Raw genomic sequence first — 27,927 nt, 5'->3', positions numbered from 1 at the left:
AAAGGCAATGACCTCTTCCTTCCTGCAGCAGGGCAGGGGAACACCTCCAGCGTCCCTGGCCAGCGAGGTGGGCTAGGGGGAAGGGATGGGGCAAGGAGCAAGCAGCATGACCACATCTCTTCCTGCCGCTGACCCAGCTCACAGCCTCACCCTCCAAGCATAAGCCCCCTGCAGTTCCTGGGGAGCAGCAGCCCAGACCTACCAGTGCCAAGGCCCTTACGCTAAACTCAAACAGCAGCATCCTGGGGCACAGGGAGCCTGTCCCTCATTGTGGGGCTCTGGGGAGAGTCACCTCAGTATTTGGGCTTTGGTCATAACTTACTGCAGAGTGAAGCAGAGCCCTGGAACCATCTCGGCTACTTACAGAGCCCCACTAAGACAGGTTATCACCTCCACCCTCTCCTGGCTTCCCTGTGCCCCAGACTGTCCCAGACACAGGTGATCCTGTGTCTCAGCAACCCCTGGGTGGCCATCATCTTCATCTGTCCCAATGCCAATGCTCCACAGAGCCAGGGAATCCAGGACAAGAGCCGCTTGTTCTGGATTCAATCTCCAGTTCATACCGGCACCTCAGTAATGACTGAACTCAGAGCCAGGTTCTTCACTGCTCTCCACTGACCTGGGGTGCGAGATCACAAGCTGCCACCGTGGCCTGCGAGCACTTTCTCCAGTCACCCTGCCCTGCGTCACCTCTCCTGCACTGCATTGTCTCTAGTCCCACCCAGCAGGGTAAAACAGGTGAGGCTTGCAGCACGGCCTAGATGTTGACCGGCCTCAGCTCTGCTGAACGGGGCATGCGTCCAAGAGCAAGTTCCAGAGCAGAAGGTCCCTCTGGAGAAAGCCCCAGCCCCCAGCTCCCACCCTTTCAAACCAGGGGGCCTGTCAGCTCCACCGATCACCCCTGTAATGTAAGGGAAGGTGAGGACGACACTCTAGGATTTCATAGGCCAATGCCTGAAGGTCCACTCATAAAAGGCAGCCAGTGCAGGCCATGGGAGCACAGCTGCTTCACATGCCCTTGGGACCCAGCATTAATAAGCAGCAGGCCCATCCCATGCTAACTTCAGTGTCTGAATGGTGCCACCCCACACAGAGCACAGCGCGTGGATCTCACCGCCAAGGGACAACTGCACAGAAAAGGGCAGGAAAGGCCCAGCCCCTCTCACCAGATGGCAAGAAGCTGTTGCTGTCTGAGCATCCAGCAGCAGCTGAGAGCAACGAACGAACCCCTGCCCCAAACTGCAATATGGTACCCACGCTCCTCCGGCTCTGCCACTTTGGCCAATTGCTTGCCCCGGCCTTGGCGTCATATCCATCATTTCACGCCTACCAAGCTACCCTCCTCCGACTGCCCGTCCCTCTGCTCCCCTTGTCTACACATGCTCCTGCTAGCCAGGCCTTCTGGAGCCTCCCACAGGAAGCATCAAGTTCCCAATGCCGGTCATAATGCTGGAGGCCCAGAGCTTACTCAGCCAAGGGAATGGAGCGGGGGTGCGTGGACTGACAGGAGCGGGGGTGCGTGGACAGACAGGAGAGTGGGACCTGCTCACCGGTCTGCAGGCCTCCGCGGGGTGAGGGTCGACTTGATCGGCGTGTCTGGCGCGCTGGTCGGCGCGTAGGGGCCTCGCGTGACCCCAGGCAGCCTCCGTAGGAAGTAGGTGTAGAAGGATCGCGCCGCCATTTTCCTGTAGGGAAGGAAATGGGAACACGTGATAGAAGCCTCTTCCACTTGCACAGGGGGTCACCTTTTCACCTCCATTAACCTTTTTATCACCACGAACACAGCTGCTTGCGCCCCTGAGGTATGTCACACGCAGGCAGGAGGCCAGACATCTCCTTGGGGATGGGAGTGGAGTTCCTGGCATAACAATGTGCGCTGTGCCCATCTGCTTCCCCACTCCCATATACACCGGCAGGCCCCACATGCCCAGGGGGTCTCCTCGGGTGGGAGAGTAGCTGCACAGTTAGCCGTGTGGCCCCAGGGCGCCCCCAGCTGGTAGTGGCCTCGCTTGAATCACTAGCTCCCTGCTCCAGCTGCCTAGAAAGGGGACGAGGTTCTGTCCCTGACAGGGGCAGAGACATGCAGATAAGCCAGGCCTGGAAGGGGAGGGGTTTGCCTCCTTGGTCTGGAACTGCTACCTCTGGCGCTTCCCACTCCCTGTGCTCAGCCCACGCGCCCCTCCCTACTGCTCCCTTTGCCTCTTTCATCCGTCCGCAGCTATGCCCCTCCGCTCGGCCCAGCCAAGCTCCCCGAGCACCCTGCCTGGTCTCCTTCCTAACATACAGCCGGAGCAGTCCTGCTGCCATCAGCCTGAGCCTGCTCCACACAGCCCCACTCCTCTCTTGGGACTGCCCTCTCTGCAGGGCAGGGTCTCTGCTCTCCGCTCCTCCCACCACCTCTACAGACACATTCTCAACAGCCATCAGCATGTGCCCTGAAGCGTTTGACAAGGCAGAGCCAGCACCTCCTCTGACTGCCAAGACTAGGGACCCACTGGCTGCAGTGAGCGTCCCTAACGGGCCTCTGGCCGGGGGAAGGGAGAGCACTGGAAACCAAACCATCTATATAAAGAGAACTCAGGTTCTGACTGGGCACCGCGTGCGTTCCAGGCCAGCTGGCATGAGGAAGGGCATGGCTCTCATGGGGATGGGCAGCCCCAGTTCACGCAGCCATTCCCCCAGCTTCTCTCTATCCCTTGCAGGCTCTTCCTCGCCCTTCTGTGGGGAAATTCCCAGTTCTGCCAGTGTGGGTTTTACCCTCTTGGAATCAGTAACGCCCTTTAACCTGAGAGCTGGGGGTACGGATGCACTGGGATCTGTGCAGGATAAACCCAGCCTGGCAGCCAGGGGACTGTGGGAGGTTTTGCTGTCTCACAGGACAGCTTGGCAAGATGGAGGGAGCAGGGGGTGGAATGCAGGACTCCCTACTTAACCCACACAGAATGAGCAAAGCTGTCAGGCTCTGAGAGAGGCAGCGGCAGGAAAGCCCAGGAGAGCCAACAGCGAGAAGCCATCGCTTTCCGCTCTTTTTTCACAGCCCGATGTTTGCCCGCAAGCAGATGGTGGAGAGACAGCATCGTCACAAGCAATTTTCCCCTCCACCAGCTCCGCGGCAAGGAAACAATGGCTCTGCTCTTGGGTGAAGCTGGCATCATCAGAGAGCAGCCCTCCTCCCGTCAACCTGGCTCACTCCGTCCCCCGCATGCCAAGCAGCACAGACAAGCTTTGCAAATGCCATGCTTCCCACTAGGAAAGACTCCCTGCTTGGCTATTACCCAGGCAAGCAACCCCTCTCCACGACCCTTCCTAGGGAAGCCACAAGTGTCTGTTTGCCCCCTTGCCCCACCACACTCTTCCCTGAACTGCCAGCCTGACATCAATCATCCATCGAGGGTGCGAAGGCACCATCTGGCTGCTGTTACACGTGCCATTCAGGAGCAGGAACCCACGAGAGGGGCTGAGTCCCGGTGCTATTGTTCTCTGCCAGCATTTCAGAACCAGCCATTGTCTGGTTCCTAATGAACTTTTCCGCAATTAGAAAACCAAGAGGGAGGAGTGGAGTGGCTGACTGAGGCGGGGAGAAGGTCAGGGACAACTTGACTCCCTGCCAGATTTGCAAAGTCCACTGATGTATTCCCCAGCCAGCAAGACACCTGCAGGCTGGGCTGAGTTTAGAGGGGCTTTCAGCCGTTTGTAGCTGTAGCTTGTGGGGTAGTCCGGGGAGGAAAGCCACACACAGCATCACAAAGCCACATCCAGTGTCTCAACAAGGGGGAGCAGCCCAGAACAGGCAGGGAAGTTTGGAGATGGGCAGCTCCTGGACAGGAGCTGGCCTTATCGCTGTGGGATCTGCCCACCAGCACCAGGATTCACACCCCATCCCTTAGGGAAGGGTCCCATGGAGTTTAGCAGAGAACAATATTCTCTCGATAGACTATTTCGAGCCAGAACTCTCCGGCCAGGATAGGAGAGGAGCTGCCATAAAACCCTACGGGTTTTATCCCTATCAAACTCCACAAGATCTCTCTCTAAGGGCCATGGGTAGGGGGATCCGCGCACAAGCACCGAGGTTCACACTCCCAGCTTCAGTGCAGCTAATTCCCTCCATCATCAGCCCCACAGTGCCAGGATTCATCCTCCCACTGCTTAGGTACAGGGGGATCCACCACCACGTCTGGGTCGCAGCAGGGAAGGACTCACACAGGGATGCGGCTGAAGGTCCCATTGTTGATGAGCAGGAAGCCGGAAGGGAAGGCAGTCACGCCATACTTCTTCACTAGCTCCTCCTCGCTGCTCAGCACTCTCCGGACAGCGACGTTCTCGTACTGCAGCATGTCCAGTGTCACCTGCAAGGCAGCACGCTCCATGGGTTAGGCTAACTATGGAACAGAACGTCCCAGGGCCAAGCCCGCTTACAACGGCTCTCTCCTCTGGGGGGTGGCATGGGACGCTCATGGCTGCTCCAGCTCCAGCCCCAGCCTCTACCAGCAGGAGTCGGGACACAGCACTGAGGGAACACTTTACGCCTCCCAAACCATTGTACAAACATGGCCTGACCCTCACAACAGCCCCGAGAGGTGGAGAAGTAGGATCTCCATTTTACAGACAGGGAAGGTGAATCAAAGGGAGACTCAGTGACTGGCCCAGGTCAGTGGCAGAGCCAGGGCTAAGTTAAAAAAGGTGAACTTTCCCTGAATGAATGATGCCAGGAATTCCTGGCTCCCAGCTCTGTGCTTGACCCGCCAGACCATGCAGTTCTGGCTACAGGAAAGCTCACCACTACTTGAGCCTTAGCTTCACCTAACTGCAGCGCGTGGCACTTGATGGCTATGGAAACTGGAAGGGATATAAAGAGTCAAGGAACAATTAACATCTTTGTATACGAACTCCTGAGGAGCCCAGGGCGAGAAGCAGAACTCGCCTCTCCACCCATCTACTCAGACTGTAAGCTCTTTGGAGAAAGGGTCATCTTTTCACTACATGTACATACAGCACATAATGGGGCCTGGTGACATGATGGGATTAAAATAGATCATTGTTGCGGCCACTGTTATACAGTTGCAACAAATCTTGTACAAAATGTGTCATGTGAGGTGTCAATGGAAAAGTTATGGCTTGCTGAATATGATTATCCTGTTTGTATGCATGTATCATTTTGGTGTCTGAAGTTATGAATACTGACTATGTACCAGTATTTTAAATGTGTTTGCTCCTGTGGAAACACCCACAAGGTTGTTAGTTTACATCCAGTCTGGTCAGCACATTGTGAATGGACTAGTCAAGTTGATGGCCCACTGAAGGACACTTGCCTCACACAACAGGCCATAGAAGAAGCTGAGGATGCATCAGCCAGAATATGGGTAATGGCTGCTCTGACTCATCGAAGCATGCAAGGACATGTGACTTGCTCCTGTGACCCTGAACTTCATCTTGTGCCTGGACTTTTCCACAAACTAAGACTGAGAGTTTTCCCTCCACATGGGAGAAAGTATAAATAACCCTGGTAGCCTCTCCCATTTGCCTCTTTGCTACTCTGAACTATGGACTTACACTAACAGAAGCATTCCAACCAATGGACTGAGGACCTTCCAATCTTTTGGATGTTACCAGAGACTTTATAAGCCAGAGTTTATTCCATCCCTGCTACAAACCTGATCCAAGAACTTTGCAATGAGTGTATGTATTTGATTCCTTTGACCATTTTTACTCTCACCCCTTTCTTTTCTCTTATAAATAAACCATTAGATATTAGATACTAAAGATTTGGCTACAGCTTGATTATTGGGTAAGATCTGAGTTATAAATTGACTTGGGTATGAGACTGGTCCTTTGGGATCAGAAGAACCCTTTGGTTGATTAAACTGGTTTTAAATAACCATTCATCATAAAGCCTAGTGTCTGGTGGTGAAACAAGGGCTGGGATACCTAAGGAGGCTGCATTTCTGGCTTCTGGTTAACTAGTGTGGTGAGACAGAAGTTTACTTTTGTTACTGGTTGGTATATCTTATGGAAGAATAACCACCAGTTTAGGAGTGAGTCTGGCCCATTTCTCAGCAGTTTGTCCTGAATCCAGCATCCTCAGCTGTGACCCACTGAGGCACGGTGACAGGCCACAACCCAACCTGATGCTACAGGAATACAAATACTGAACCAAACAACAATGCCCACCTCTCTTCCCATAAAGGAGTCGTTCGCTTCGAAGATCAGTGCCAGGTACATGACATTGTTTGTTTGAAAGAACCCACGGATCTCCTCTACGCTACAGGAGGAAACAATGAGGCATTCTCAGTGACATGGAGTAAGCAGGTGAATGCGCCAGCCCCAGCAGCTCCCTGCCAGCACAGCACACAGCAGCTTGGCAAAGGGTTGGGTGTTTGCCCTTCTAGCACACAGCTGAACCCAGCTGGATTTGTTGCCCAGGTAGGTGGCCGAGATCAGCTCTGCTTATCCACTGTTTAATTCACATGGAGCTTGCCGGCCTGGTTTTCTGCTTCACTTCACTGGCTCTATGGTAATCTGCCAGGGTCAGCCAAGGAACAGGAGATGGGAGACTGTTTGTGGAAGGACTTGAGGTTAGAACCCTATCTAATGTGAAAGCCAGCATTGAGACTAGAGCCAGACCGGTTTAATCAGGACACGGATCGGGTCACATTAGAGACAGCCTGAACCCTAACTCTGAGCCCAACACTCCTGCTCTTGGGCAGTGGGGTTTAAAATGAAACCCCCAATTTCCCCTGTGGGGCATCAGACGGTGGGGAGAGCCGGAACATGAGGTTGGAATGCTGGAGTTTGGCTGGGGTTCATTTCCCCATCCACACCTGTGGCATTTGATTAACTCTGCCTGTGGCTTTGCAGTTTTTACTTGGGGGGGAGGATAAGTGCCTACAGAGCATCAAGAGGTGCAGTAAATCCACCTTTGCCGAGGAGCAGCGCTGTGCATGGCACAGAGTTTGAAGCCGGGAGAGAGCAGGGGTACAGAGACGCATCTTTGGAAGGAGGGGGCCTTGCTGGGGTGCAGCCTGGAATGCTCAGACAGCGGGGAGGAGAGGGTAGACAGACACCTGCAGCGTGGTGTCTAGCACCTGGTCAGGGGCTATCCTCCTGCTCCTCCATTGAAATGTGGATGGGGATGGCTGGTGGGCAGTGCAGCTCAAACCCTTTTGTTTAGTCCAGCCCAGCCAGACCCAGTCCAGATGACTCAGACCCAGGAAGAGCCAGGTCAGTCCCCTTCACAGGCACAGAGGAGAGCGCAAGGATGTGGTTACCTCTGGAAGGGGTGTGTGTGTGTGCTCACAGACTTCCCCCGGCAATCACCAGATGCAGATCTGAGGAGTTTCCTTTTCATCGCTGATCTGCAAGCTGCCTGTCTGGCTTCACAGATCCATTTCTGTCTCCTAGTCTAACACCTTTCTCCACTGCCACCAGCATTAACAGGTTGTAGCCACAGGGGCTTTCCAGCGGGTGCCCCGCACTGAACTGTACAGCAGAGTCCTGGCTGCTCTCTAGGTCTGGCAGGTAAGGCTAAACGCTCCCGGATCTTACGCTAAACGGGCAGGACTCAAGCCAGGGCTTTCAGTCAGGGAGGAGCCAGAGGGCAGCAGTGACTCCAGGTTGCAGGGCAACTTTAGGATCTAAGGACATGGAGGAAGACCAGGGACAGCAGTGGGCACGGCACCTCTGTGCCACCAGCCATTCCCCCCCCCCAGCCATGACGTGGACCATCAACTACCCCAGACACGTGCAGCCCAGGGGAAAGAACCCAGCCTCCTGCTCCAAACGCTCACGGGGCATCTGTTTGCTGTGGGCAGCACTGTGGGCAGCAGAAGGGCTCATCTGCCCTTCCCAGGCCGTCAGCAGATCTCATTCGATACAGCAGAGGCCACCGACACGTCCCCCATACAAGCAATACAGGGCATGTCCTTCCCCCGGTGACGAATAGGAACAGCCTCCACAGCAGAGTCGTAGTTACATGCAGGTGTGTTAGATACGAATCATGGGGAAAAACCTTGCAGGTAATGGAACCCGCCCCACACTGACAGCTCTGGACGCGTCACACGGGGAGATACACGAACGTTACCGAGGAGGCAACTCAAAATGTCTGTGCCCATTAATCCCTGGCTAAACAGCTGCCTGCTTCGTTTGGTCCACGTGCTACTATCACAGTCACTCCAGTTAGTCGCTCTGGCGCCAGGCCATCAGGTCTGCTCACACCTCTGCAGTGCATGTCACTGTCCTGAGAGTAACCGGGAGCCTCCTAGGGATCGCCTAGGCAAAGTCTCCAGCCCAACCCGCAGGAATTCAGTTCCACACAATGACAGGGATTGAACCAGGGCAGGCCCTTGAATAGAGTCATCATCCACATGCGGCAGAGGTCTCAGGGCAGGACTGCTCCTGGAGGCCCGGTTAAGCATGAGTTCATTCCTTGTCGTTTCTCTCACCCCAAGCCCCCTCAACACACTCTCTCACACACACAAATACACAGAGTTACATTCTGCTATTATGTCCCCCTCCAATAACCTGGCTGGTTCCAGTGGTGGACAGGCAGGTGGCCACGTCTCCTTGTGCATCTCCAGGTTGGTGATTATGCTCTGCCTCAGGTTCTGAATGCTGTCCCCAGGATCTGTACGGGGAACAAAATACACAGAGCTCACCACCAAAGCACCATGCACAAAAAGCCAAGGACTGTACCCAAGGTAACAATGACCCATCCCAACCATGCTGGACCCCTGCAGCTATAGCAGTGTCACATGGAGACTGAGCACTACTGGACCATACTGTACAATATATCTCCAACCCACCCTGGCAGCCCCTCCAGTGGCTGGTTCGTGGCACATGGTAGAAACATCTCTTTTGCAAAGTTTGATATGCCTTATTCATTTATCCCCTGCCGGAAGATTCCCTGTCATGAGTCATCCTCCACCAACACCTCTTGCCCTCCCACCCTCACCTGGGGAAACCACTCGCTGACCACACCCTACTCTAGAATGCAGCAGGTGCGCAGGCCACAACGGAAAGGAAACCGCCACAGCACGGCGAATTCCAAAAGGGGAATCCAGCAAGGATTAAAGAGCCAGGAGGTTTTGGATACTCACGGAATATCTTCGTCCCGTCCTCAGGGCTCTTGGAGAAGGCCTTGAAAAACTGAAAAGAAACACAAGAGAAGAGTGTCTGCAGGATCATCTGGAGAACATTTAACAACATTCATTGCAACCCACAGAGCACTGGTGCGGCTGCATGGACCAGTGGTTAAGGCAACAGACTGGGATTAAGGAGCTCTGTATTCTATTCCCAGCTCTACTACCAACTTGATGGGTGATTTTGGGCCAATCACTGCCTTTCTCTGCCTCAGTTTCCCCATCTGTAAAATATTTACCTGCTTTGTAAAGTGCTTTGAGAAGTGGGACTGAAGAATGCTATAGAGAAGGTAAAGCTTATTACTTTCCCAAGTGAGTTTAATCATGCCTAATAATACTACCTAGCTCTTATATAGTTTTTTCAGCAGTAGATCTCAAAGATCAGTATCATTATCCCCATTTAAAAGATGGAGAAACTGAGGCACAAAGCGGCAAAGTCACTTGCCCAAGGTTACCCAGAAGGCCAGTGGCAGAACCAGGAACAGAATCCAGGCCTCCTGGGGTCCCAGTCTCATGCTCCATCTACTAGGCCTTGCCAATTTATAAAAGGTCTCTAGGCACCTGCAGAACAATCATTAAAACAGGCACAAACCACAATAAATAAATCGACCCAATACAGAATCAATGAAACTCCCCAGACACAAATCTGCTCAGCAGCCTACCCCACCTCCTGGAAAATGCCTCAGGGAGCAAACAGATCTTGCATCTAACCCTGAAGGGCAAACCCACATGCTGGCTCTGTCAGACTAAGCAAGGGGGTGGGAAGGAGGAGCGGGCATTCGAGAGTCAAGGTCTCTTCTCCAACTACCATCCAGACACACGTCTTGCAACCTTCCCACCAACAGCCCTCAGAATTCCTATCTGGGGGCTGTCAACAAGTCTGTCAGTGGATCTGGCCTGCAGGGATGGTGCACAGGTGCAAAACTCTTCTTGGTCTCCCCTCTCCAGATGCCAAAACTTCAGGGTTGCCCTGCTTGGCCAATTCTGCAGCACAATGAAAGTTAAAAGCATGTCAGATGAATGACATTTAATACCAAGGTCAATGGCAGGCAGGGTTCTGTGCCAAAGTACATCATTCATCTTCATATTTCAATCAGGGAAAGTCCACCTTTTTTAATTCCTCTGAAGCAGACAGAATTCCCAGCTGGCTTCCCTGGGGCACTGTGAAATGCAGAGATTGTGCTGCAGAATTTACATCACCTGGCTACAGGGTACATCGGATCTCGGTTATAGATCAACCGCAGCCCCATGAATGGCACCCATAATGGAATGGCTTGGATGACCAGGCTGTTTGGAGTGTGGGCGTGACATCTCCCAAAGGCCAGGCCTGCTCTGGAAGTGGGAAGCCATCCTTTGTCCTAGGCGAAGTCCCATAGTGCAGCAATGCAGTCTGGAGAGGACAAGTGCTCTGCTCGCTGCGCTCAGTGCAAGCTCCTCACCAAAGAAGGAAACAAAGAGCGCTCTCAGCTGCCACCAAGCAAGAACAATGGGACCCTTCAACAGATCCTTGTAAAGGCAGGCAGACTACCCCAATCGATGGAGCAGTTGCCCAGCCAGTCTGGATGTTTTCCCTAGACTACCAGCTTCTCCAGGCTGACCCTCTGCCAACTAGCCCTTGTCAGAGCCCCACTCTCAGCTAGACAGCGGGGAAGCAGAAATCACAGCCTGTCTGGATCCAATGAGTGAAAGGGGCAGAGCTGAGTGTCCCCAACCCACTGTCGGCATTGCACGCCAGCTCTGCCTCCCCCGGGGCCTGGTGTGCACGCTGGCCGGGGGTATGGATCAGAATCACTTATTGCAGGGGCAGGGCACAAGCGTGTGCCTACCATACGGGTGGCAGAGGAGGGATCCTTCCATGGAGGAAGATGCCCCATCCCAGCCTAGGGCTCCTGCCCTTTCCAGGAAGCTCTGTGAGGGTTCAATACGTGGCCATGTTGCGTGTGCCGGCACCAGAGCCTGGAACGCGGCAGTTGACTGTCACAGGGACGAGAGAGCCGCCGATGTTCCCATTGCAGTTATGGCGTTGGGGAGCATGGGCAGCAGACCCCACAGCCCAGCCTTGCTGCGGGTGGGGGAGAGGTCGCCATCCTGCACATGCCAAGGCACTGCAGCGACATCCCCACAATGGCTGTGTTCAGCCAGGAGGAGAATCGCCAGGCTCAGCCGTGTAAGGGTTGCAGCCCATTGGACCTAGCAGGTCCTGGACAGGGAGAAAGTCCTGCTGTTGGAGGAGCCAGCCAGGCTGACTGACCAGCTGCCTGTCAGCCCTGGGAATGGCAGGTGCGTGAAGCCCTGCCCTGGGACAAGGGCCGCAGCAAATTGGCAAAGAACGCAACGATGCCTCCAGCCCAGAGGAGGGCTGTGCCGGTGTAAAGGCTACAGCTCCACATGGAGGAGAGGAGCCAGCCACTCAGGCTGCTTATCGGATGCAGCAGCACCCCTGGAGAGCTCAGCCCCCTGAGCACAGCAGCAAAGGGCCAGCAGGGCAGGCGAGAGGGTTGGCACACGGGGGCTGCGTGGGAGATAAATGCCCACGCTCTCCTTTGGCCAGGGCCCAGGAACACAGCCAACCTCATACAGCCGAAGACCTCCCAGCCCTGGGGATCATTCATCCTGCCTCTTTGCTAGTCCCTTTAAAGGCTCACCAGCAGAGGGGAGCCTGCTCTATGCAGCCATGGCAGGATACAGGCCGCCCCACAGTACGGGCTGCAAACAGTCACGTGCCCTCTGTGTTTGATGCCAGCTGTGCAGCCTCCCCCCTCCCTCCATGCAGGCGGGGCAGCAGGATCAGTGAAATCTCATGGCAAATGTTTGCCAACCAGGCTGGGCTGGGAGTGAAAGCTGTTTGCAGAAGGTGCTGTGGAGGGCGGGGGGAGGACGACACAACACCAACCAACAGCCTTGTAGCACTGCCACATCAGCAGGTCCCTCTGGGCTTTGGGAGCCTTGTTGAAGACAGGCTCTAGCGCTGTACTTTGGGTCAGGCGAGGGGATTAGCCCATCAGGCCCATTCCTGTGGCACCTGAGGTAAGGGTCATTGCTCCAGCACTCGGTTCTACCCCGTCAACAGCCAATTAAAGTACCCAGCGGACTGAGGGGTCTCACAGGACCCCCCAGAGCGGAGAGCATCCCAATCCATACCTACTAATTTACCCCTAGGTTTGGAGCTCTTTTTAGGCTGATCCCAGGACTGTAATTACCCCAGGAGTCCGGGAAGTTTCTTTTTCCAGCCAGCCACAGAAAGGAACTTTGGGTGGATTTTTACAGTCACCCTCTTCTTGGCCACCAGCCCAGCCATAGGGCTCCCCCAGTCAAAGCTAGGGCAGGTAGGAGGCAGAGGTGGCCCCCCAGGTATGCAAGATGCTGGGGTTAGTGCCCATTATTACGAGGCCTGAGATGGCTCTTGTGCATCTGCCGTTTACCACACGCCCCGCGCCAGAGGGAACAGAAAACCAAACCAAAGGGACTTGACCTGTCATTACAGACCCAGACATGACAACTCTCAAATGTGAGATTTTTTTTTCCAGCCACCTCATTCTTTATTGAAATGATAATCTTGAGTGGCTACCTCTAGATGGCTTACTGCTTCCAAAACTTGATTGCTCACTCTGAATTCCTTTGAAATGCTTATTGAAATAATAAACAAAGAAGCTCAGCAAACAGACTCATTACCTTGTTAGACTTTGTCTCTTTTGAGAGGTGTTTCTGTCAGGCCCTCTTAATTGTTGCTTAACTACTCAGACTTCTTTAGCAGTTGTAAGGTGTATAGCTGGTACACCCGACTCCTTTAAACTTAGAATTTGATGATTGAATAATTTATTAAAATAAAGTTATTTTTGTAGTAATATCTGTGGGTTAAAGGTCACAGATCTCCACCAGCGAGGGGCATACATTAGCGCTCCCACAGCCACTGCCACAGGTGCAGCTATACCAGGGGGAGATTTTCAGAAAAATACAGCCCATATTTCTTGAGCTAAAGTAGGTGATGTGCAAATTCCCAAGTTGCTGATCCTTGATTGGAGCTGCTGATGGCTCCAATCCATTGACCCGAACAGAAGTTGGAACAGACCCTCACTTTGTTATCTTTATCGAAGGAAAAGGGCTGGAAACGAACTTAAAAAAATTTTAAAAAGCAAAAAAGAGATCAGAGATTCTCCTTTACATTTTGAAATTTCCCCAAAGCAGGAGAGCCCTAAGAGGGGAGTTTTGCTGGCCTTAGAGGCAGGTCTCTGAAGGTACAGGCCAAGGCATTTAAATAAATAAGCTCTTTTGGGACTAAGTCTGTGATTATAGACCCAGACATGCCAACTTGCAAGACACGTGATTTCTTAATAAAATTAAGCCTTACTCATCATCTCATGATAGAACTCTCCAATTTCAGGATTTTTTTTTCTTGGGAGTCACCTGCTCTGAAACAATGGAGGCCTGGCAGAGATTAATTACTGGGCAGGAGACAGGCAGATGTGGGGGTGACAGCACCTGTAACAGGGGCCAAAATCACCTTATCCAGTGCACATGGCAGAGCAGGCAACACTGATTGTCACATGCACACACCCTGGGGTTGGGTGGGGGCAGACGGGACAAAAATCAAGAGACTGATCTGAAAAACACATCTTTAAAAAAAAAAAAAAAAACACCTCATGGATTTTTTGGCCTCTCTCATGATTTCTGATCTCTTGAAGTTGGCAATCCTGCAGACATCACACTGAAACATGACTCACCACACGGCTGGGGAATGGAGGGAATTGCTAGTTGCGGGCATTGAGTTGGCCAAATTCTGCCAAGCTGGGAGTGAGTGTATATGGGGGAGGAAGGTAGATGATGGCGTGAGGAGCCTGACCCCGTCAATGGCTCCATGCTACTGCACAAGGCCCGGAAAGTAAAACTCACCAGTCTGGTTTCACCACAGGGTTCATGTGCACCTGGGAAATGAGTGGCATTTTGAAACATGTCAGCTAACACGTTTGAATTAACATATTTCTAAACACCACTCAGCACCTGGTGCAGGGCCAAGCCCACCGTGTTAACATTCACATTACAGTGTATAAAGCCCTAGGATTAGCCCAACCAGCGAACATTCTTAAACATAATTGTCTTTGTCTACACTAGGTGCTGAGTAGTGTTTACATACCATGTTTGAATACCCCACTCATCTTCCCAGTGTAGACAAAAACACAGGCTGTTTTCACTGTCTAAAAGGGAACGAGTGTTAGCGATCCTGCTGCAAACTCCTAGTAGAAACAAGGCTCTTTAATTTTACTATGATGTAGCTAGGTGAGGTCAACCCCAGGTGGAGGGCGTACTGCTGACCTCAGCCAGCTACATTGCACTAAAAACTACCTGTCCCTTGTCTCCAGCAGGGTAGCTCCCATGCCTTAGTTATCCCACTGTCAAAAATCCCACACACCTCTTTGCCTGGCAAAGAGACAGCCAGAGATTTTGGTCCAACCGTGACTCCAGCTAGCTGACTGCCCCTTAACTCAAGTTTATGACTGGCTACTCATAGTCGTTAAGTGTTCGTTTCAGGAGATCTGACCAGGAACCAACACTAGGGAATGTCAACCCTGAAGTCTGGCATCTTGTTAGTTAGCTGGCAATCAATTTGCTTGGGTTACAGCTCAGCCAAAGCAAGCTCACCAGCTAGCGCAGAAAGTAAACAGTAAAAAACAAGTCACAGAATTCTTCCGGCTTCAAATAATCCAAAGGGTCACTGGAAACACACTGATGTTTGCTGAGAAGGACTCACTGACACTGTCTCTTTAAAGGACTTTGCGGGAACTGCACTAGGTCTGCCTCAGGAAACGTTTGCGGCAGAAGCATTCGAAATGGCCATATGCTGTATTCCCCTTTGCACCAGATCAAAGGCACCACACCGTCCTCCCAGCTGGAATGGATTCAGGCACTTAGAGTCCCCGTTCCTTGGGAAAGGAAGACAGCCAGGACAAGAGTCGTGCTGGGAACTTGAAGGGAGGAGGAGCGGGGACATTCTGATGGAGTCCACCAGACTCTGGTTTTGCTCTCCCTTACTACGACCTCAGAGACGGCTCATTACAGGGAGTCCCCAACAGAAATGCAAGAAAGAAAAACGGAGGGTACCTTTTACTACTCTGGTGCCATTCTCCTGCCCTGTGCATGTCTGGGCACTGTAAAACTAATAGTTAATATTTAAGCCCTGCATCTGAACTCCAAGTTATGGGAATTCATTGCCTGTTAGCAAGGCATCTCCGAGGCTTTTGCATTATTGCTTATGTTGGACTGGGCTTTGTTTGCATGAGGAAATATTTAAATTATATATGTTTACACAATTTCTGCTGGGCGCAGGACCAAGGGATGGAATCGCAATTCGACTGCCAATAACAACAGAGCCACCCAACATGGGAAGCTCTCAAAGCACTTAACAGATGGGAATGAAATCGCACAGCACCCTGGCAGCCTAGGGAATAGACACAAAAATTAAGTCACTTGTGGCAGACCCCCATGGTACTTTTTACAAGAGTTGAGGTGTTAGCTCCAGCCTCCTGGCCAAATTCCTCTGTGCCTCACTACATTCTGCCTGCCCAGATCCCCACAGCAATCTCACTCGGATATGGTATTCTTCACTGGCTGTTCTAGACGCCGGAGAAGGGATGCTGTGCACGGCTGAACAGCTGCTGTGTTTCACTCCAGAGGTGGCTGCATTTCAGTGCTGGGTGAAACGATTCCTACGTGTATGCCCAGGAATGTATTTGAGGTGCTATATAAACAGATGCAAGGTCAACATTCAGCTGAATTGACAGGGAGAGGAAACAATTAAAAGAAACAGGAATAAAGGAGAAGGAGAAGCAGGAGAAGCCACAAGAATAAAGTGCTCTAGGAGGCACAGAACACATCTCATACAGGAGTTGGTCCTAGAGCCCTGGGTTCAATTCAAGGCTCACTCCTTCCTCAGGGGCAGTGAGCTGCACATCTGGGACAAAAGCCAGCTGGGCTTCAAGTTCAAAAGGTTGTTGATTCCTAGAAACACACCAGTCAGGTTTCTCTCGTCATGCCACTGCCACTGTCTTACAGGGACAGAGAGATTGCACACACAAAGGGCTCTTTTCCCCGACTGGTGGTGGTCAACACTCCGTATCCCAAACAAACACTGTCTGCACTGAGATAAACAGGATGGGGGTGGTTTCAGATGGCTTATGGCCAATGCTGCCAAAACCAAAACACAGGCTGAGACCAGGACCACAGTAGAACTGATCGGGGGCCTCCTGGGGTACCAGCCCCATGGAATGTCACAAGGTGTGTCTACACAGCATTTTGGAGTGAGCCTCCCTGCTCCCACGGGTCCTCCCACCCCCCTGCTAGGCTTCAGACCCCGAGACTCTGTTCAAAGCACTCCCTGTGCAGGTATTTTTAGAGCATTGGTGTGAGCCCCACTGCAGAACGCTGAGTACACACACCCCTACAGACTGAAGCTGGACCAGCTCCGCTTTCCTGCCACTCCACTCCAGCCTGTGCTCACTTTACCTTCAACGTTGGGAACCCAGTTATCCCAAACTTCTTGCACGCTTTCTGATTGGCTATGTCAGCACAGTTGACGACGCCGAGGTTCACCGCGGGGCTCCATTCTGAAAGGACACACAGACAGACAGACGTTAGCGGACCTGAACCTCCCACTCCAGTCCCGGCCACTCTGCATTGAGAACAGGAGCAGCCGCTGGGGAGAGCTAACTCTGAATTCAAGTGGCAGCTTTTCCCCGAGAGCCTGTCACAGCTTCACTGCTCATGGGGAGACCCCCAGCCACGCCAGCCCCAGGAAATGGGGCAGGAGCCACTAGGATATGCTAGACGAGGACTAAGTCGGAGGAAGCCTCTGTTATACCATAGCTCACGGGTGAGCAAATTATGGCCTGGGGGCTGCATCTGGCCCTCCAGACATTTTAATCCGGCCCTCGAGCTCCCGCCGGGCAGTGGGGTCCAGGGCTTGCCCCACTCCATCTGGGGAGTGGGGTCGGGGGCTTGCCTTGCTCCGCACGGCTCTGGGAAGCAGTGGCATGTCCCCTCTCTGGCTCCTACATGTAGGAGCAGCCAGGAGGCTCCGCACACTGTCCCCACCCCAAGCGCTGTCCCCGCAGCTCCCATTTGCCAGGAACCACAGCCAATGGGAGCTGCAGGGGTGGCACCTGCAGATTGGGTGGCACACAGAGCTGCCTGGCTGTGCCTCCCCGTAGGAGCCAGAGGGGGAACATGCCGCTGCTTCTGGGAGCTGCTTGAGGTAAGCGCCTCCCAGAACCTGCACCCCTGACCCCCTCCTGGGCCCCAACTCCCAGCCCTGATCCCCCTCCCACCTTCCGAACCCCTCAGTCCCAGCCCGAAGAACCCTCCTGTATCCCAAACCCCTCATCCCCAGCCCCACTCCAGAGCCTGCACTCACAGTCGGAACCCTCACCCCCCACACCCAAACCCCCTGCCCCCACCCGGAGCCCCTCCTGCACCCTGAACTCTTTTCTAGACCCACCCTAGAGCCCACACCCCCCGCTGGAGCCCTCACCTCCTTTTGCACCCCAACCTCCAATTTCGTGAGCATTCATGGCCCGCTATATAATTTCCATACCCAGATGGGGCCCTTGGGCCAAAAAGTTTGCCCACCCCTGCCGCAGCTACTGCTCCCTACTGCAATTACATAATAGACAGCTGCCCTTCAGTGTATTGGAGTTGTTTCTACTTCTATCTCACTCCCAGACACTGCTGAGGACTGCATAGACTTCCAGGATTACCTACATATCCCTTGTGAGCAAAATCTTGCTCTTTCCACTTGGAAGAAATGCATTATGGGTAACCCTCCAAATCTTTCCCACAGTTCCATGGCCAGAAGCTGAATTCTATCCTCTTCCATTGCTAGAGCACTGCTCATCCCAAAGCACTTTCAACACTCATGCACAGGACCTTTAGAGCCACCAGTGAAATTCACGGTACGGCATGGCAGCCGTTTACCAGTGCAGAGTAAGCACAGAAGCTTAGGACAGGAAGCAGAGCGGCATGCTTTACACAAGTCAAACCACTTCATTTATATAGGACCAGGAATGCGCAGGCCACTTCACAAGCAAATGCTGTGGGGGTATTTTAGGACTGGCTGAATGTAATGCTCAGAGCTGGAATCCAGTCAGGAGACTGGGGCTCAAACCCCTTTTCTTACAAAAAGTATTCATGTGGGGAGCGGGGGAGTCAGGAACTCAGTTTTCCATCTCTCCCACCCCACTGCCCGTCTAGCTGTCCAGTGACCCAGCCACCATGCTGAGGCAGTGTTGAGATGCTCACCTAGGAACAGTGTCATCAACAACGCTTCCTGCAGCACCCGGCCTTTTCCTCGGAGGGCTCATCTCCAAGGACAGCCCAGGCCCACTTGGCTTGCCAGCCACAGTTTGAGGGTTGCAGGGAGTGAAACATGAAAGCATTGCAAAGAGGTGGATAATACTACATTGCATGTGTGCACTTGGGGGCTGAGAGCTGAGCAATTCACGCTGTGCTCGGCATTCCCCCCACCCGCAAACTGGCATCCTCACTCTGGCCCCCAGCATCTTCTCTCTGGGCTGCAGTCATTGGGTGAGGATAGGGACCCCAGAACCAATATACAGCTCAACAGAGCTCACAGCTTCTCCCCCTCCCAAAAGAGAAGCCCCCTAGACTTTGCAGAGACAGGAATCCCACAGTAGTCATGGGTCAGCGCAGTAAACTCACAAGTCTCATCTGTGGGCAAGGTGCCAGGGAGGGAGAACTGGGCCCTTTTGTTCCAGGGACCTTGCCTCCTCCACTCCAGGCACAACAAGGAGAACGCCCTCCTGGCCCTTCACAGTGGCAGTGGGAGACCGGAGGAGGAACACAGGGGAGAGCAGCTCCGGCCTGGTGCCAGGGGCAGAGCTGGGCAAGGATCCAATGTAGAGCTGTTAATCCCTCTTCCATAAACACTGTGGCTCAGAGGCTTCTCTGGCACCAGCTGTGAGCCCAGAACACTCTCTCACCCTCCCCACATGTTGGCACAGGCAGGTCCCTACTCCCCAACGCATAGCAATGCTGTCCTCACTCAGACAGGCCAGCTCCAGGGTCCATCTCACAGTCGGTAGTGCACAGCTGCTCCATCCATGCCTCTGGCTCCTCCTGACATCATGGCAAGTAGCCCCCGCGCGTTTGTTTGAACAGAGCATCTTGCTTAGGAAACTAGACCCTGCATTCACCTCTGGAGACCCCTGGGGATCCATTCTAAAATGATGCTTGACTAGAAAAAAATCCACCCTCCTGAAAACTCACAACTCAGCTCTTCTGAGCTGTGAGCAGCAGCCAGATACTTGCAGGCGCCTTCCAAGCACGTCTGCATGGGACAGCCCACACCTCAGAGGGAAGCGTATCTGACTGATACAGCAACTTCCTCCATTTGCTCTGGGGTCCGGTCCATGGAACATGCTCGAAAGGACGGGAACAGGAGCCAAGAGCTCGGAGGTGGTGGCCACAGCAGGGATGGAATACAGTGGCATCTATTAGCTATTCTTCTGGCCATTGCAACCAGGTGGCTACATCAGCTAGTGTGGTTGATATGCAGGAGCTCTGGCAGGGACAGAGGTGTTACTGCAGTGCAGGACAGGCAGCCATCAGCACAGGTCACACGGTACTATTACTTGTGCCAGCCACACAAGAGAACACTGTGCAACAGCACGGGGGGGGGGTTGGAGTCCAAGGGAAATACCAGCCCCAGCCCCACCCCACCCCCAATATACTCCAGCCCTCAAATCACTGCACAAGCGCCACTTGCAGCTCTTAATTTAAGTAGCAGTTCTCTGCATTTATTGTCGCAGCAACCCCTGCTGGCCATTTGAGGACAAATGCAGTGCTCCAAAAGGTGCCCGCTCCCAGCAAATGAGCACACTGGCAATGATGCTGCTATCTGTGCTTGAAGGAGCAGGGCAGGTGTCAAGGCTCATGCAGACAGTTCCACAGGGCAAGGAGGAGCCAGAACCAGGGTTTGGGGCAGGTTGCCCTTTAGTTGCACACCCAGGCAGTGCTGGGGTGCTGGGAACGTTCACATCCTTTACTCTAGTCTCTCTCTGCAGAATCCACAAGATCCAAAACGCAACATCCCTTCCACACAGCACTGAATAGATCCCAGCCATTGAGAGCTTCCCTCCTGTCTCCACAGTCTGCTTCTATTCAGCTCCTCTGTAGCCATGCTACAGCTGCTACACAAGGACTGTGTCGGGGCTCACTAGAAACCATCCTGGCATGCACACACTGGCCGTGGAAGCTGGCCTCACAATCAGACTGAGGGGTGTTTGCCTCTCTCTTATTGTGTGCTGCCCTGGGGATGATCCATTTGAAAGCACAGGGCTTTCCTTCCAGGTGGGTTTCATGCTCCCCGCCAGTGGACATAAAAGGCTCAGCTCACATTAAGGCGGCAGATGGTTTAACACACATTTTGGGTGGAGAAAGCCAGGAAAAAGCAGCACTAGCAAGAGCCAGGCTAACGCAGACAAGCGCTGTGCAAGCTGCCCTTATCCTGCAACACCCCTGAGCTCTCAGACGTCTCCGCCAAGGCAGCTCAACTCTGACCTGCAACACCCCTGCTATTCCGGTTATTCCAGTGCTGGGCTCTCATCCCAGCTTTGCCAATGCACCTCAAACCTGACCTGCAGCACTTGCTCCTATTTCCCTGCTGGGATGCAGATCCGTCAGGGCTCCTATGTTCTGACCAGGGCTTAGGGCAAGAGGCATGGAAAGACTTCCACGTGAGCAGGCAACGGCAGGGCTGTGGGGAGGAGACCCGTAATGGGGACATGATGGAGGCATATTAAAGCATAACTGACACAGAGCAGGTAATCAGGGGGCCTGCTCATCTAACCCAAGAACATGGGGACAATCAGTAACATTGAAAGGCAGCAAAACAAACTGATCAGAGGAAATCATGTTAAAAACACAATTAACCCGTGATCTCACTACCACAAGATCTCATTGAGGCCGAGAGTTTAGCAGGATTTAGAAAAGGCCTGGACAAGCGGACAATATGGCTGAGAACATTCAGTTACATTAGACAGGAAAAATTAGAAGGGCTCTAAACTCTCAGGCCTCAGGACGTAAGTCACACATTGCCTGGTAGACACTAGAAATTAAGTTCCCCTACAGGCAGGATATTCTGTAGTGTCCGTTAAGGGGATTCCTGCTGGCCACTGTCAGGGACAGGGTAGTGGGCTAGATGGGCTACTGGTCTGACAGCTTTATGTCTTTAATTCTCCTGAGGAAAAGTTTCCAACTGTAACCTGCTGCATGACAACTTTGTGACGTGGGGATTACAAGGAAGCAAAACTCTTCCCCACGTGGGACTTAAGGGGACATTTACCAAGGCACAAATGGGATGCAAGCACCCAACAGCCCTTTTGAAAATCTCCCCCTAAGCCAGATTGGAGCTCAGGGCTTCCCGGGTGCAGGGAAAGGGGAGTGTATGAATTGCACTGATCAGCTGAGAAAGGGATTTGGGTGGGAGAAACACAAAAGAGAAACAATTCTCCCCTCCCATCCAGGCAAGGTCTCTTCATACAAACTCTCCATCACGTTTTCATACGACAACCCAAGATGGATTTGGCAAGCTAGGCTCTTCCCCGCTCCAGGAGGTTTCACTTTAAAGATCAGCATTTGCCCAATTAGATTCATGGAGATTTTCCAAGTCTGATTTATGGGCTTCTGCAGCCATCAGCGAGCAAAGACAAAATTCTCTAGTGTCCTGGCCTCTCCTGCCAGAATTGAAAAGGGGGAGGAAAAATTGCAACGACAAGCAAATCCAGTGAGGGGCTGCAAGGGGCCAGAAGCTCCCTGCTTAGATTGTATCAGTGCACACCACCACTGAATGCTGCACTGAAGGCACGTTTGTACCTCTTCAGCCTTGGCGTGTGGGTGTGTGTACTTCCTTCAGCTGCATGAGCTGGGTTCTGTCAACACACGTCAGAGGGGAGGCAAACATGGGTTCATAGTGAAGACTCTTCTGTGATTACATCAGCAGGAGAGCTCTGCACAGAGTGTGTGTGTGATGCCCTGCTGGCACAGAGTCAAATACAGATTTTTGGGCCAATGGGAGGCCATGTGCCCACAGCACCCAGAGTCATCAATTCCAAGGCCAGGAGGAACCACTGTGATCATCTAGTCAGGCCTCCCGCATAACACAGGCCACCAGCACATGGCTCCTTTCCCCGCTGCCCACAGGACACCAGCCCCAGTTGACAGCCGTCATCACTAAGTGTGTTCCTCCAGACAGGGTTGAAGGGCTGTGAACTCACCCCAGAGAACTGCAATCAACAGCATCCTCCTCCTCTCAGCTCCAGGCATCGGAAAAGCATGTGCAGCCTGGGGCGTGAGACCCTACTGCTTCCATCCCAGCTCACAGGATCTGGCCCTCCCATGTCTGTTTGTCCCCAGCCCTGGGCATGTCACTGTGCAGGAATCTTATCTGGAGCATACTATAGGGGGGTCCAGAAGGTACAGGCAATTACAGCAAAGGGTCCCTAAATGATGCTCTGAGGGGGACCAGTTACTGGAAGTTCAATCCCTATGGTAAGGTCACCAGAGAGACATGGCTGGCTTACAGCATCAAGTCACAGGCTGGCCCACAGCATGTGGGACCCTGCTCTGTGTAAGCCCAGATCCCATGCAAGCTTGGCAGCGCATGGCCCACCCTACCTCTCCCTGGAGGCACATCTGGAGAGGAAAGCAATAAGTCAGTGTGCCTCTCCTCTTCTAGCAGCCGGGGACCTCACTGTCATTGTGGTTAAGGCATAGGAATGGGAACCCATGGATCAGAGGCCTGGCCCTAGGTAGCTGTGCCAGTGGCTGGGCGATCCTGAGCACCACATAGCCTCTGACAGGTTATCCCTTCTGAGAGCCGGGAATAATGCTTCCCTCCTGTGGATAAGGAGGGCTGGAAGCTGAATCCCTAACTGCTGAGGAAGCACTTTGAGATCCCCAGATAGGAGGAAGCAGAGGGAGTGAAAGGCCGTTTGATCCTAAAGCTGGTCCTGGCCACCCCATTATCATAGCATCATAGAATATCAGGGTTGGAAGGGACCTCAGGAGGTCATCTAGTCCAACCCCCTGCTCAAAGCAGGACCAATCCCCAATTTTTGCCCCAGATCCCTAAATGGCCCCCTCAAGGATTGAACTCACAACCCTGGGTTTAGCAGGCCAACACTCAAACCATTGAGCTATCCCTCCCCACTTATGGCAAGCTCTCCCCAGAACCTTCAGGACAATGCACACGGGAAGTGTTGAAGAGGCCTTCAGGGGGATGACAAGGATCTCGAAGATCCCTCCTGGCCTCCCACTAAGTCACACAGTCACATCAGCGCTGTTCCACCAGCGTCTAGAATCAGGGTACACCACCAGAAAACACCTGTGAGCATGAACCAACACTCTTGTCATCCAGTTACACAAACCTCAGGCTGTAATCTCATCACCACGGCTGCACAGTCTAGTACATAGGTAAGGGAGTTCTACTCACAGCTCTGCCACTGATTCATTGAGTATCCTTGGGAAGACCCTTAGCCACTTTCCCTCAGTTCCTTGATCTGTGCAATGGGGATAATTATAGTTACTTACCTACCCCACAGCAGCTGCAAAGATTCAGTGCTGGGAAAGCCCTTGGAAGGCACAAATGTAAATCCTCCTCCTATCTCGCACACTAAGCATGGCCATGCCAAGCAGATACTGAGACCTCTAAGGAAACAAATGCGCTGTAGGAAGTGATGTGAGTGGCTTCCCCATTGGCACGTTTCCTTTTGAGTCGGTCCTGAGCCATTGATACCCCAGCATACTGCTAGGCTGCACAATGCTAATGCCTCTCGGGTGAGACACAAAATGGGTTGTCTGAGCTCATGGCACTTTGGGGAAGAATAGGGGTGTTTCTTACACTGGAATTTGGCCAGAGTATCTACAATTCCCTCTGCACATTTCAAATGTCCACAATATTCTTCACTTCCTTCCCACAACTGCCATTCAGTGCCACTGCAAATTTCTGAACAGCTGTCACATTCTGCCTGCAGGGCGGCTGCTGCACTTCAGTGGCTAGTGGAGTGATTCACATGCCTCTAATTGGGCAATCAATTACAATTGTAAACACACCTTGGGATCCCTCAGGATGAAAAGTGCTCAGACCCCATCTCCCTGGGCTGCAGGCCCCAAACATCAGAGAAGGGACCAACTGGACAACTACTATGCATCCGATGAAGCGAGCTGTAGCTCACGAAAGCTTATGCTCAAAAAAATTTGTTAGTCTCTAAGGTGCCACAAGTCCTCCTTTTCTTTTTACTAAGCACCAATTCATCAACTACTCATTGATGGAGCCACCTGTGGCAACAGGAGTTGTCCCAGCCCATGCTCAGGCACAACTCAGCCTTTGATCTACAGAGGCTCTATCTGCGACCTTCAAACACACACGCCCATTGCCCAGGGCAAAAAGCCAGTGGGGAAAAAACCTCCAATTCTCCCCCGCTCCCTCCAGTAGCTCCCAGACCCAGTCTGTATTAGGGCCTCAGCTGATCAGATCAACACTTGCTGGCCTCCTCCACAGCCAGCTAGAGAGTCCCTGAGCCCCGGGGCAGATGAGAAAGGAGCCACAGCGTTAGAGTTAACCCAAAGTCACAATACCAGAAGGAAAGCCTCCCTGGAAAGTGATGTAGCTACAACGCAGAAGCGAAGCGAAGCAGGAAGAGGCTTCGTTTGTATGTGGTTTTTTACAGCAACTTGAGGGAAGTTGCTCAACTAACTGCTCAGCAACGGGCACTAAAGCTACAGCGCAGAGTGCAGCTGGGACCGGTCAGCCACGCACAAGAAACGGACGCTGCAGGGGAAGGCCAGGCGGCCTCCTTTCCGCACTCTGCAAGTGACCCGGAGCAGGGATGCTACAGCCAAGGGTCTGGGAGAGGCTCCGACAGAGGGGGAGGGGGAGGGGGAAGGGACGACACACACACACACACGGAATTAAGAGGGGAAAGGAGTGTGGGCGAATGAAGATGCCAGGGGGGCAGGGAGAAGGCACAGCGATAGCCAGACAGGGGGCTGAGGGTGCAGAGAAGAGAAGCGAGGACTCCGCGGAGAGCCGGGGCAGGGACCGAGAAGGTGGGTGGCAGAAAGGCCACGGGGCGGCCCCAGGACAGTGTGGGCCCTTTCTAGGGGGAGGGGCCCAGGGCTGGCCCGTGGCAGGTGGCCAAGTGCCCACGCTAGGGGGGCCAGGCAGAGGGCAAGGGCTAGGGCCGGGGGGAGCGGGGCTGCGGTGGCCCGGCCACTCACCCTGGATGTCGGCGGCCAGCGCCCGCCAGGTGGGGGCGAAGTGGACGCAGTGGCCGCACCAGGAGGCGTAGAACTCCACCAGCCAGGCGCTGCTGGAGTTGAGGACTCTGCGCTCCAGCGTGTCCACCTGCAGCAGCACCAGCGCGTCGCCGGGCGAGTAGAGGCCGCCGGGCTGCGCCCCGGCCAGGGCGGCCGCCAGCGGCAGCAGCAGCAGCAGCGCGGACGGGGGGCAGCGTCGCCCCGCCATCTTCCGCCGGGAGCCCGCCGCACAGTGGCTGCTGGCCGGGCCGCGGGGGAAGAACTTTGCGGCCGTAGCTGCCGCTGCCTGTCCCTGGCCGGCGGGGGCGGAGCTGCAGGCGGGCCCCTCCCGTCCCCGCCCCTTTGTTGCGGCGGCCACCCTGGCCTGGGCCTGGGCGCGCGCGCTCAGCCTCGGGGCGGGGGGGCTCGGCTCAGCTCCCCTCCCGTCCAGCCCCCGCTCCAGAGCCAGGGGGTCCAAGGCTGGCTGGGCGGCAGCAGGGGTGGGGACCCGGGCAGGGCTGCCTTCAGGCATGGGGACGCCCGGTACCTGGAGAGCCCCTTCCCCCAGCCGTGGTGGTTACCCCGGCTCTGCTGAGCCGGGAGGCAGGTGGCGCCTGGGAGCAGGGTGCCACCCCCCACAAAGCGAGGGCTTTAAAGCAGCAGCGCCCCTGTAAAACTTTCCCTGGGCCTGCAACAAAATGTTACCCCCGCAAGAACGACCCTGTTTCCTACTGGCGTAGGGAGCCTCTCCCCTTTGACACTGTGCCCTGGTGCCTCTTAAGTGATTAAGATGGCCCTGGACAAAGAAGCCCCCCTCGTCCCTCCCCGTGGGCGGGTCTGAGACTCTTGGGCAGTGGCAGGTAGATTGGCGCTAGCTCCCAGCCAAGGGTCATGGGTTGGGTTACCTTTCCCTTTTTGTGGCAGCCTGAGCAAAGGCAGGGGGTAGTCCCCACTCCCCACAGTGCAGCAAGGGAGACCTCCTTCCACCTGAAAGAAATGACCAGCACAGCTGCCTCTCCCTGTCCTAGGACATTAGGGAGATGTGTTTCAGGCCATTGAAATGCATTGGACATAGGCCCCAGCAGTGAAAGGCATCTCTGTGCATTAGAGGGGGCATATGATCCCGTACTCGTCACACTGTTTAACTACATAGCTGCCAGAGGCCCTTGTTCTACACCCACAGATTTTAATACAGATGTGAAGGTGGTTGCTCACATGCAATGCTAACATACAGTATAAATACTTTGATCTATACCTGCCAGGTGCCAGCCATGCCTCGCAACACGTGACAAAGACGCATCATTTTAATTATCTGCCAGAACACAAAACAGCAGCCAAAACACACCTGTTCAAAGATCAGGAGAAGCCACCAAAATCATATGCACTAAAAAAAATCATGAGATCGATATTTAAAAAAACAACAAAAAAGCTTGCCTTGAGGCTTGGCTCAGGTTACACCTTTTCAAGCATTTCTTTGTAACCATGACACCAGAAACATACTGTAAAGAAAAGAAACTGGAAATTCTTACGCAAGTCTTTGTCCCCAGAAGTTGGGCTTTAAGAAAAACATCAGACAGCTTGAGACCCATGATAAAATCACAATAGGGGATTCATTCGTTTAGTGTAAATAACTCTAAGCTCAGGTGCATGAAAGGAAGGACGGTCCAGCAGTTAGGGCACTCACCTAGGACTGGGGAGACCTCCCTGTCAAATCCTGCTCTGCCACGAGCTTCCTGTCTGACCTTGGGTAAATTACTTAGTCTCTTGACAATTGGGAGAAACAGCTCTGTCCTGCCTCACAGGGGTGTTGTGAGGATAAATACATTAAAGACTGTGAGATGCTCAGTTGTTACAGTGATGGGAGCCAATAATATTCAGCAATCAAAATGAGAGACCGCCACCACTGTGGGAGATAGGAAACTTGGGGACAAATGTGTGACATCTCTTGAAATGAGGGGAATTTGAGAGACGTGCCTAGATAGAAGGGAATTTTACCTTGGAAACCCAGAAGTAAAACTGATTTTAAACACTAACCATATTACACAGAGCCCTGCCATGAGCTGGTAACACACACACACGAAAGAAGAGAATTCAATTTGGTTTTTTTTTAAAGACAAGATTAGATAGGACTTACCTAGTTATTCTAGGACAGTATTTTTGTTCAGGCCTTTTTAACTGTTTAAGAAAAGCCATGAAATGGAAACAGTCAAAGTCAGAAGTCACAGGCATTTTTCTGTATCCTATTATTTATTTTCCAATTTTGCTGCAAATTACTAAAACTGTATTTGGGCTGTAATCAATGTGCCCTCTAGTTTTTGACAGGCCGTGTGCGCAAAAAAATTTCTTCTGTGCAAATTGTGCTTCTGTGCAAATTTTTGTGCGCGTAGTGTTTTGCCGTGTGCACAGGGTTTAGGATCTGTGTGCAGCGCACACGTGCACAGCTTTGAGCGCACAGTGGCTACAATATGGAAATTGATCTGAACATAGA

At 53.2% G+C, this 27,927-nt stretch overlaps 1 protein-coding gene across 1 annotated transcript in view; it reads right to left on the bottom strand.

The window, feature by feature from the left end:
* The window catches only part of QSOX1 (quiescin sulfhydryl oxidase 1), a 39,635-nt gene extending 13,885 nt beyond the window's left edge, over positions 1 to 25,750 (bottom strand). Inside the window, exons 1-7 of the mRNA XM_048860325.2 lie at positions 25,422 to 25,750; positions 16,632 to 16,732; positions 9,093 to 9,141; positions 8,518 to 8,620; positions 6,169 to 6,259; positions 4,201 to 4,346; positions 1,551 to 1,685 (exon numbers count right to left, since the gene is read on the bottom strand). Of these exons, the coding sequence (XP_048716282.2) occupies positions 1,551 to 1,685; positions 4,201 to 4,346; positions 6,169 to 6,259; positions 8,518 to 8,620; positions 9,093 to 9,141; positions 16,632 to 16,732; positions 25,422 to 25,668 (872 nt within the window). The 5' untranslated portion in view covers positions 25,669 to 25,750. The remainder of the gene's footprint in view (positions 1 to 1,550; positions 1,686 to 4,200; positions 4,347 to 6,168; positions 6,260 to 8,517; positions 8,621 to 9,092; positions 9,142 to 16,631; positions 16,733 to 25,421) is intronic.
* Between the last annotated feature and the right edge of the window lie 2,177 nt (positions 25,751 to 27,927).

Source organism: Caretta caretta, chromosome 8, assembly GCF_965140235.1.
Source record: "Caretta caretta isolate rCarCar2 chromosome 8, rCarCar1.hap1, whole genome shotgun sequence".
NCBI classification, from domain to species: Eukaryota; Metazoa; Chordata; order Testudines; family Cheloniidae; genus Caretta; species Caretta caretta.
The sequence above is the reverse complement of the archived record's forward strand: the minus strand, read 5'-3'. Positions and strand labels throughout refer to the sequence as shown.